General features: G+C 36.3%; 1 protein-coding gene across 1 annotated transcript; it reads right to left on the bottom strand.

Annotated features, from left to right (window-relative positions):
* Positions 1-1,446: 1,446 nt before the first annotated feature.
* On the bottom strand, positions 1,447-11,777 carry LOC111339533 (cyclin-dependent kinase-like 4). Its single transcript, XM_088744368.1, has 11 exons — positions 11,618-11,777; positions 11,190-11,460; positions 7,099-7,220; positions 6,291-6,363; positions 5,769-5,859; positions 5,341-5,538; positions 4,883-4,965; positions 4,264-4,314; positions 3,595-3,714; positions 2,879-2,966; positions 1,447-2,331 (listed from the first exon to the last, which is right to left on the bottom strand). Exons 2-11 carry the CDS (start codon positions 11,355-11,357, stop codon positions 2,276-2,278), a joined length of 1,050 nt encoding a protein of 349 aa, XP_088600494.1. The 5' UTR covers positions 11,358-11,460; positions 11,618-11,777; the 3' UTR covers positions 1,447-2,275.
* Positions 11,778-11,949: the final 172 nt, after the last annotated feature.

Below are 11,949 nucleotides of genomic sequence, written 5' to 3'. Positions count from 1 at the left end.
TTAATAATATAAGCATTTAAGAATAATATAATATGACCGTCAACTTGAGTAGTTCTCGATAGGTAAACAAATTCCCCATGTCGGCTGCATTTAAGAATAATATAAGCATTTAATATAAGCATTTAATAATAATAATTTAATAATAATTTAATAATATAAGCATTTAAGAATAATATATTATGACCGTCAACTTGAGTAGTTCTCGATAGGTAAACAAATTCCCTATGTCGGCTGCATTTAAGAATAATATAAGCATTTAATATAAGCATTTAATAATAATAATTTAATAATAATTTAATAATATAAGCATTTAAGAATAATATAATATGACCGTCAACTTGAGTAGTTCTCGATAGGGAAACAAATTCCCTATGTCGGCCGCATTTAAGAATAATATAAGCATTTAATATAAGCATTTAATAATAATAATTTAATAATAATTTAATAATATAAGCATTTAAGAATAATATAATATGACCGTTAACTTGAGTAGTTCTCGATAGGTAAACAAATTCCCTATATCGGCCGCATTTAAGAATAATATAAGCATTTAATATAAGCATTTAATAATAATAATTTAATAATAATTTAATAATATAAGCATTTAAGAATAATATAATATGACCGTCAACTTGAGTAGTTCTCGATAGGTAAACAAATTCCCTATGTCGGCTGCATTTAAGAATAATATAAGCATTTAATATAAGCATTTAATAATAATAATTTAATAATAATTTAATAATATAAGCATTTAAGAATAATATATTATGACCGTCAACTTGAGTAGTTCTCGATAGGTAAACAAATTCCCTATGTCGGCCGCATTTAAGAATAATATAAGCATTTAATAATAATAATTTAATAATATAAGCATTTAAGAATAATATAATATGACCGTCAACTTGAGTAGTTCCCGATAGGTAAACAAATTCCCTATGTCGGCTGCAAAGAAAATGCAACGAGAACAGTATGTAGAACTTAAAGACCCATGTCAGGGTGAAATGGGTTTAGAAGAACTAAAGAGTTTACCGCACGGGTGATCCGGTCCTGGGACCCGTTTCTCGAAAGTCCCGGTAACTTAACGGGCCCGTAAAGCTGTTCTGTTTTCATTTAAGATGGGGATCCAAAAGTTTTGAAAACTATACAATAAAACCATCAGCTAAAGGAACAAAAACGACTGGTTTGGGTGCCAGAACCTGCTTTCCCATCCTTTAGATTTTGATTTTAAAACAATTTTAAAGTCCCAGTAACTTAATGGGCCCGAAGCCAAGTTTTCAAATCAAAATTTAAAGGCTAGAAAAGCAGGTTCTAGCACACAAATTAGTCCATTTTGTTTCTTAAGCTGACAGTTTTATTGTATTATTTTCAAAACTTTTGAAATCCCCATCTTGAATGAAAACAGAACAAAGGCCACCAACAAACAGATCAAGATAACTGAATCAAACATGACATGTCATTTTTAATTAAATTTCTACAAATATTTTCATAGCGACGGTTACAACATGCCACGCCAACTGCCTCAACTTACAGGAAGCCCTCAGAATTGCAAGTCACGCAATTTGCTTGAAGAATTCAGTTAATATTCCAGAACAGAACAGAGACAGTTTCTCACTCAAAATTCAAAAGAAACTACAGGAGTCATTGCCTCACATTTTACAGATCCTTTCCCATAAATTTAGATTCACTGGACCATATTCGAGAATTATCCTAAAGGTGGACCCCTTAACAATAATTTAGTATAGATATAAATACAGAGCAAAAAACTTGACTGCATAGAATATTTCATTACTTAACCTAAACGACCGCGCGTACATATTTTGCAGTGTGCAGACCATTTCCTTAGCTTAATATTCCTGAAACAAATAAAGGTGGCGATGATTTCTGACGCAGCCTATTACCGCAAAATGTGGCTTCGTGTGAGCAATTAATCTCCTGCACAGCGGTTCTTCATGATGTCACGCAATACTCCCTAAAAAATAGCGTCTATATTTAAATGACATTGCGTGACAACACCAAGAACGACGGAAACTGCAGAACATGCACGTTATTAGGGCATTCGAAGAAATCCCAGTTTATGTTTAACAATAAAATACCCCTTTTTCCTTATTTTTAATTTTTTTTTTTTTACAGGGGGGAACATATGTACCGTTATATTTCCCCTCCCCCGCTACAAAACCCCGGCAAACCATACGTGTATGTTACCTATACATTATGAATACATTACTATAATGTTATTATTAATGAATTTATAACATTGTTAAAAACAAATTTATAGTTAGATAGAGGGAAGGTGATCCAACTTGCTCAGTTTCGTCTTATCTTTGCCTTTGTCTAAAGAGGAGGTAAAACAGATGCGAGAACAACTTGTCAAGCTCAATGAAGTTAGACACGTCACGAAAAAAGTGCGGGGAAAAGAACTGTCGCGGAAAGCAATTTACAATTCCATTATGATCTCTAGAATTTCATCGCGTGAAAGTTTGTGAAGGCGAGGCCCAACTTGAGGACAACGCATGGCGAATGACCTAATTGTTTATGTATAAGTTTACGAGTCGATCAAATAATAGTGACAGAGATGCTCAAGACGGGAAAGTTCTTGGGTTGGGTTTGTTCACTGTACATTGGACACAAGTGCAGATTCTGACAGAAAGGAAAGGAAAAAAATAATAATAAAGAAAAAGATTGAAGTTTTTTTTTTGACACTGCATCTCGACTACACAACAACAAAGACCGAGGACACGCAAAACGCTTGTCCCCCCTTGAGGGACCTCAGGTACTAGGTTCGGCAATCCCAGCGTACAATCGGACGCTAGTAATAGCAAAGTCACGTTCGCAAGCACTGCTCAACGTTGTATGGAATAGTACCGTGTTAACAACTCACCTGTTCTGTCTGGCGCGGGCGAATCAGTAGCGAGTTGGGGTAGGTGATGTGATGCGGGTTCATTATCTAGTTGTGGTTTGTTTCGGAGCTAAAAATATAACGAGAGTATTTGACTCATTAGTCGCACAAAGATTGTTCACAGTGTATGTGTTATGTCTGTGGTAGTGTTACCCACATGAGCTATACTGAAGCCACTCTGCATCTATTTAGAACTGCCAGCCAGTCATCCTATGACCAGTGAATGCTAGCAAAAAATTAAAAGACAAGCGAGGTTGCAAGATGTGGTTTTACTAGTAATGTCGGGTGTTTCAAATATCTTTTAAATATTCGATATACTTATAGTTGAGAGCTTCAATCAAAAGATAGACTGCCACCTGAACTTAACTTAACGCCCACAATTGAGGAGTAAACTTTGCTAACGTTTACTCTCAGAGTAAGCCAAGCTTGAGAGCAATTTTCATTTAAGCGTCGAAAGAAATTCGGGGTTTCTTTGGTTTCACTTAACTTTGCTCTGTGATTGGTCCAAAAATTCGCGCCGTCCTCTCAACCAATCAGATACAAAATAAAAAACAATCGCGTCTTGGTCACCCGCGTTTCAAGCGGTTTGCTTGTTTTCACACGAAATTCTCATTGGTTGATGTTAATGCAACTCTTTGTTATGATTGGTTGCTAGGATGACTTTGGCTTCGGTTTTTTGACATTCATTGGCTTCTTACCCGCGTTTTTCTCGTCTTAACGGCAGGAGGTGCCTTCATCGGTTCGTAATCATTGAAATAATCGTGCTTCAGGAGTTCGTCGCAGGAATGTCTGTGACTCGGTTCCATAGCAAAACAACACTGCGATAAAAAACAAAAAAGTATAAAACTTCTTCTGTTGAAACTAATCGCAGGTAAACTGTCGGTAGTCATCTTAAAATTAATTGGAAGAAAATATTTGCTGTGAGGAAAAATCAAAACAGATATGGTCTGTGTTGGATATGCGCCATGTTGGATCGTGTGACGCTTTGGAATTCCTCCTATTACTGTATCTTTATCTTTTACACCCTAACATCAGTATGCATATTCTCCATACTGTTCTCTATACATTTCCCGAGATGCTGACGAGGAGAGCTTGTTTAACAATCAAAAGCTTCTTCAGTTGGTGATCATTTCCTTTGTCCTCGTGACCTCAACGTTTAATTCAAGGGTGATATCGCACGAAGAAATTAGATGCTTAAGTCACTTAGGAGTTTTAAAAAAGGTTAAGGGATTGCCCAGAACGACTTGTCCCAACAAAAGGGATACATATAATTATATTGTTTGATGATAATGGCGGCAACCATAGCACGACTCAAAAGATTCTCACAATTCCAAAACGATTCCGTGTTTACCTTTTTCATCTCTTACCTTCATGAAACTCAAAGCTTGAGGTTGTTTGAATTTCGACTCTAAAGGATCCTGTAGAAAGAAAAGCAAACGGCAACAATGATGGGAAAGTACGAAAATTAACTCCTGAAAAAGGGCTATGTTTCTAAAGAAATTGTGGTGCTGCGTCGGTGGGGAAGTATGACAAAATAATTTGGTTCTATCAAATGAGTTGATAACGTAAATAAACCACTGTAAGCTGAAATTTCACGGGTTTTGCCCTTCGTCAGAACGAAAGAGCCCCTTAACGTCCTCCTTGTCAGGGGCTCGAAACATTTGGTTAAGTAACTCTTTACGGTAGACAATTTACATTTGGTAAAAGTTAATTATCATGTAACTCCAGAAAAGTTGCAAACAAATAAAACAAGCAGTTTCTTCAAACACATATCGTAGAGTTAAGCTCCTTGGATCTAAGTAAAGTAAGTCATTCGTGGAGAACGCTCACTTGTTGAGTTAAGGAATTGGTTAATACGCAGAAGGCTTAAAATACCCATTGGCAAGAAATTTTAATAAAAATGGCCTGCATTTTTTTCTTGGGGGAAGGGGAAGAGTGAAGTGCTTGGTTTGTATGTCTGTGTGCAATTTTGAATACTCGACTTACCATTTCTTGAGGCTCTGGAATGGCTAACCCGCGGTAAAACTGATTCGCTTTAAAGATCTTCTTTTGATTCTCTGTGAGATCACCTGGAGGAAAAACACAGAGGTTGAAATATGTAGGTAGAGTCTCAGTGCTTACGAGCCAAGTGACCCATCAGACTGGCGCTTAACTTCGGTTTCCGTAGCATGAACTGACTAGGAATATTTCTACTCCCCGACACTGAGGTGAAAAATTGTTTTAGTATATACTAAAAGAGTGAGATAATATACACCACCAAAAACTAATTTGAGTGATTTTTTCGTCTGTCACGGATGCAAACGGGACGCCATTTTTTCTCCAGTTGCTCGGAGGTAAATAGCAAAGGATATTCAGAGTTTGACTAGCCAATCAGAGCGCGCTATCAACGCTATCCACTGTTTTAGTATATACTAATAAACAATATCACTAGGTAACAAACATACCTAACGTCTTTCTGATCAAGTATAACTGATCTAGATCAGATCTGCCTGGCCACAATGGCTGGCCGCTGATAAGCTCTGCAAACACACAGCCAATGGCCCACACATCAACTGGAAAGCTGTAATAGACATCACCAACCAGAAGCTCTGGGGCACGATACCAGCGGGTAGCAACATAGTCTGTATATTCATCATTTTTAGCTAGAAAAGACATTGTAAGTGCAAAATTAAGATGCGAAAAAAAAGACAAACCAAAACACAAAATTAGAGGAATTCTTAGTTAAGCTTTGAAAAGAGTCCTGGATGGCATTGGTATAGCTTCACTTCCCCCTATGATTGGAGTTAAAAACCTACACCACTATCTGATGTAGAACTACATGACTAAAACCAAATATGTTTTCCTTCACTAAAAGCAGTTTTCAATAACTTACTCAACATTCTGGCAAATCCAAAGTCGCACAGCTTTATAACCCCATCCTTTGTTATTAAAATATTCTCTGGTTTTACATCTCTGTGAATACACTGCAAAAAGAAACAATACTGTACCTTAGCCTATTTCTTATACATCTTTCCAAAACTTTCAAGAAAAAAAAGAAAATATTTTGTTTTTTTTTTTGTCAGTCTACTGTGCATCTTTTCCTGGTGTCCTTCTGGTTAAGTTCTGGGAGAGTTCACTAGCAATTTATCATCTTAATAATTAATTAATTATTATTGGTCTGCTACAAGTCTATCAGAAGATTACCATTACCATGGTGATTCAAAATAAACAAAATTAACCAATCACATTGCAAACATACAATGATTAAATGCAATTGCAATTGAGCCTACAGTAAGCCTTTGGGACCAAAGCAAGCAAAGGCAAAAAAGAATTCAGGTAGATAACATGTTGAATTGTTTTTATAAGATTAATTGGTTAAGCTGGTAAGAGCAGTTGCCTGATATTTTCTACCTACATTGTGTGAATGACAAAAGCTGACAGCTTGGAGTGTCTGGTAAGTGATCCTTTTGACAAGCTTTTCATCAACACTGAGAAAAAAGAAAGGAATAAAAAAATTGAAACTTACATTTTGTAGCTTTATATTTTCGTATGAAAAGAGTATAATGGATAAAAAGTTAATTTTACCCATCCATCAAAATATATATGAGTACATTTATATGACTGTTGCAATGTAAGTATGAATGGGTACAAATCAAAATGCATACACTGTACAGGCATGTGTCTATTAAGGCAATGAATAAAGTAAGTTTACACACTTTGTCTGGACGTTTTTTTAAACTAGTTTGTTTCAGACTCAGACGAGTCAGACAAGTGTGTTAGACTAGTCTGTGAAATCCCTTTAACCTTGAGCTGCAGTGTACATTGTAGGTGTACAGGTGTATGAAAAAAAGTATCTAACTTTCAGTATCCAATGAAACTAAAAATTGTAATCACAGGCACACAACAATATTTAGCAGGTTGTGTACTGCCACATACAAGATGCAAATATATATTGATAATAAAGAGAATTTGACACTAACTGCTGCTGCTGGAGAGTTTAAGACATGAACAAGAAAAATTAATGGTACATGTACATGCATTTGTATTTTCACTGTCAACATTTATAGGACCAAATTTGACATTCACTGCCGCTGCTATAGGGTTTAAGACATGTACAAGAAACATTAATGGTTCATGCATTTGTAATCACTGTCAACATTTATATAAAATACATGCATAGATATGCAACTGATATACACTGTAGATCTATATAAACTACATACCCTCTGGGATGAGCCTCAAGTTCATTTAAAACTGTGTGATCACAGTACTCAAAAACCATATGAATCTTGTGTTTTCTTCTGAAAACTTCCAGCAGGTTCACTAGATTGTGGTGTTTGAGTGTCTGTGGAAGAAAATAAGAGTTAGATCTGTTTATCAAAGGTACACAGGGAAGGAATTGGAAAGCCTAGGAAACACCATGAAAAATGACATAGTTTGACTTTTAGCCAAACAGACATGCTCAGCTTTTATTGTACAGTAATCTTTAAAAAATCTTCAGTTACAGAAGGAAGTAAAAAAAATTTGGCTGAGAAATAAAGAAGTCAGAGGAGATATCTAAGCAGGCTCCACTTGTTCAGTACTCTTTTCAAATCTATTCTATTCTATTCATGCCTTTAAAGGTGTGTCTCTGATAAAACTATCAGTTAAAAAACTCATATCTCACACCAGGAGCAATTGTTGGATTAAAAGTACATAGCATTAAGTGAAGTTGATGTAAATGAACCTGACTTAGCCATAACCTTCATTTCTGGGAGAATGTCTTCATTTAGTGTTGTTTATTACATTGTACAATGTAAGAGAAAAATTTTAAGTAATGTAGGTGAAACTTAATTTTGAGACTATTGTAAACTACTGCTCATAAGACCCGGGCTTTGGGTCAGGGCTTCTAAACAGAGGGGCTCATATCCAAGGGGGCTCATTTCCATTAGGGGGCTCATAATCAAAATAGAAAAGGGGCTAATTCACAGCGAGCTACACTGTAGTATTAGCAGTGCTCATGATCAAAATGTGTTTTGCATTTAAGTACCGGTTTTGAATTATAATTATAAGCCTCAAAAGTTAATGAGAAGTTGGCTCCAATTTTCAATACATTTACAACAGAATTACAACTAACATGAAAAAAGTGGAACAAAAGCTCCAAAGTCCAGACTTTCCCCTAGCTTTGAAGTTTAATTTTGCTCTCCTAGATTATTTTATTAAAATTATAGGCTTCAACTGATTCACAGCCGAGTTCCTATCTCTCAAAAACAAGAAAAGCTAGAGGCAAGGGGGGGAGTCATGTATATCTAATAACTAGGGGGGACTTATCAGTAGGGAAGGGAGGGTGGGAGGGGGTTATAAGTGGCAATGTAAGATATTCAGTGCACTGTACTAAGTAGTTCAGTCAGCCATGAAATCATATAACAAATGTAGCTTTACATGTAAATAATTCATACAACTGTATCTAAGGTACTAAACTGTTTGTTTGTCATAAACGTCGCATAAGGAAGATTCCGACCGCATTCCATTCACTCTCACGTTTCACCCTCACAACCACTCAGTTAAATCCATCATTCTTAAAAACTTCAAATTACTTCAAAACGATCCAGAGACAGGCACTATCTTTTCGCAGCCTCCACTCATTTCATTCAAACGCGACAAAAACTTAGGCAATTTTTTGGTCAGAAGTTCTTTTCAGACTAATGAGCAACCAGGCACTTTTAAATGCGCTCGTGCACGATGCAAAACGTGTCCTTTCATTCACAACACTGATAAAATATCGGGACCTAAACGATCCATTAAGATCACCGATCACTTCACGTGCACCGCCGCTAATGTAATCTATTGCATAACTTGCACTTATTGCAAAAAGATATACATCGGCGAAACAGGCAGAAGACTAGGTGACCGATTCCGAGAACACCTTCGAGACATGGAAAGGAATGACAAGGACACATCGAAACCAGTCGCTAGACATTTTAATTTACCCAATCATTCTAAGCAACATATGGCAATCTGCGGTCTTTCCTTGCACTTAGGTGGCACGGAAAGCCGTAAAAATCTTGAACAAAAGCTCATCTTTCAAACCGGCAGTCTAAATCCCACAGGGATCAATGAACGCTTTTCATTCCACTAATTTATTCATGTTTTTCTCGTTGCCATGCACCCACCAATAACGTAGCTCCATTTTCTGCCTTTAAAAGCACACACAACCCACAATTCCTCTATTCGCTCCGACGAAGGGCTAACGCTCGAAACGTCAGCTTTTGTAATCATTACGGTGGCCAATTTACCATTTCAACTTTGTTGATATATCCAAATTGTTTGTTTGTCAATGTCTGGTTTTAAAAAATTGACACCTAAAGAATTCAAAGATAATGAACGGAAAGTTCTATCTCCTTTTGCCAAAATCTAAAGCCATAAATAATTGAAAATTAGTGGCAGCTGTTCATCAAAAGAGTTGGTCCTCTCATTCGAAGTTGACGGAAAAAAATTTGCCTGTAATTAATTGCTGCTCCTGTCTCATTTCATGTAAGTACTTGCCGAGAGCTACTTCATCATTATGCAAAACCACAGTAAATCGAAAAACTGAAGGCAAGATTAAAATCTGATATTTCTGAAGCATTACACATGAGCCATTGAATGGCCACCCCTCTCAGAAATGCACATGTATACAAGAATATTAACCATTTGTTTTTATCAAGACCCTTTTAACTGACTTCTAACTTTAGTTCAAATTTAAAATTATTTATTACTGAATGATTAGCATAATTTTTCAAGACATTTGTGCCAAATGACTCTCCTATGTCACATACAGGTGTATAAACCTTGCATATCATAGGGTCTCTGAGTACAGAGGAAAAAAAAAGCAGCATCTGCATGTCTAAGATTCATTGGCTCAATTGGAGACCTAGAAAGAAGACATTCTCTACAGTTAATAAAATCATTATTTTAAAAGTCCTGAGCTACTGGAATGTCTGGCATTAATACCACCCATACGCATGTAGGTCATTATATTGACTAAGTAGTCTGGAGCCACTGTGATCTGAGTTGGGATTTCTAGCAAATTTTGTGTAGATTTTCCAAGGACATTAATAATTTCTCATTTAGAGCTTCTATGATAGCTAATAAACACAATAACTATGCATATTTTTAACTTGTTTTTGTTTATACATTTTACATCATCCTACTTTTATTTTATCTAATTTATTTTAGGCAGGTCCACATCAGCTTTTTGCTGCGATCGTATTAACTTAACCTGCTTTACCAAATAAATGTATGTATGCATGTATGTATGTATGTATGTAAGTATGTATGTACATGAAGTTATTCCCCTACAAAAAGGCACTTCTTCAAATGTTAAAAATACAAAAAACCCAGCGATTATTTGTTAATGTCTTCTGATTATCATCGTTGCTATGAATAACAATGTTGGCACAATCTTGCAGAGATCAGTCTTAGAATACCTTCACCTCATGACTGTCTGAGAAAAACTTTTCGACCAATGAGCATACTGTTCTCAGCTGAGAAACAACAACCAATTGATGATCATGTAAAGTATTAATCAGGGTGAACCTACAGTGATGAAGGCCGACTGCCAACTACCACTAAGATGGTAAAGTCAGAACTGAATATATGAAGAACATGACTCCTTTAAAAATTTGCTCTCTTGCAAGAGCCAAGCACTTGAAACATCAGCTAAACTGTGGAAGTTCATTTATATATACTACACCACTGTTTTTTTTTTTTTTTTTGATAGTCTTATTACGATATTTACATTTGAAAAAAACTTTATTCCACGTATTTTTTCTTCATTTTTTTCAATACTCGGCAAAATATTTCCCTTGAAAGAATAATCTTCTCTTGTTTCCTTCCATACACAATTGATACTTGTATAATCTCGTGGTTCGGTTCTTGACTGTGGTTTACTAATTATGATGTCGTCGCTAGTTCTTTGTACACTTTCACATTAGCTTAAAAGATTTGAGGCTTCTCCTCTGCATAAATAGTCAAATTATCAGTTACAATCTCCCTTTATCAATCAGCCCGCAGAAGAGAAAATCCAGAAACAAGGAACCGACTCCAAGCAAATTCAGAACTTTTAACCTCAGGCTTTCAACGAAAGCCCCTAACTTATATTATTAATGGGATTTGCAGTCAGATTAACATTCCACACTCGTTAAAGATAGCCCCGAGGATCCTTAAAATCGACTGCAGGTCATCTACAGACCGAAACATAAATCAAATGCTACGAGCGTCAAACTTTACTAAAATGAAGAAATTTTGCGAGTTCACGACGACATCACGAAAGCCAACAGTACTAAAAACTCACCTTTAACATACGAACTTCTCTCATGGCAATCTTCTTTATCAGCGGATCGTCTTCCGATTCCACAAACTTCTTGATGGCCACAACTTGCCCAGTGTCTTTATTTCTACATTTGAACACAACACCATACGATCCCTCGCCGATTTTTCCCAATTTTTCGAATTTATCCATTTGCGAAGATGTCAATTTCTACCGGGAGCTAACGATCGCTATCGTTTAGCATCGAGTCACAAATCGCGATAACAAAATCACGCACAGAGAGTTGGCATTTGCCCTGTAATGAAAGTAAAAGCACAAAATGCTTTAACAAACATCGGCAATATCCTTAATGGAGCCGTATCCATCGCGATCGCTGCAAATTGACGGAGAAAATCTCGCGCCGTTTAAATCCTTCGTGATAAGTAACACGCAAACAAATGAAGAAGCTTTACCTTTTAAGAAAAACTATTCATCAAGCCAATGCTAAAATGCGCCCCTTATCCAGTGTTCTCCATAATCCAAGGACAAAGTGACGGAACCGTAACTAGGATGAAATCACAACACAATATTGCCTACAGAAAATAAAGCCACTTCTTCGGTTCTCTTCAACGAACGCTGTGACGCAAGCTTAGGCCCATCAAACTACGGCCCTTATTGGGGAGTCGCCATGACAGCAGGTCATGTGATCAAAAGTTAAGGGTCCGCAATAAATTAGCACAATTAAAAATATTTTAAGAATCATTGAACCATTTTTTGAAGCAAAACACGACCTGAACATTAAAAA

This window comes from Stylophora pistillata, chromosome 14, assembly GCF_964205215.1.
Source record: "Stylophora pistillata chromosome 14, jaStyPist1.2, whole genome shotgun sequence".
In the NCBI taxonomy this organism is placed as follows: Eukaryota; Metazoa; Cnidaria; class Anthozoa; order Scleractinia; family Pocilloporidae; genus Stylophora; species Stylophora pistillata.
This window is presented reverse-complemented; position numbering and strand designations above follow the sequence as displayed.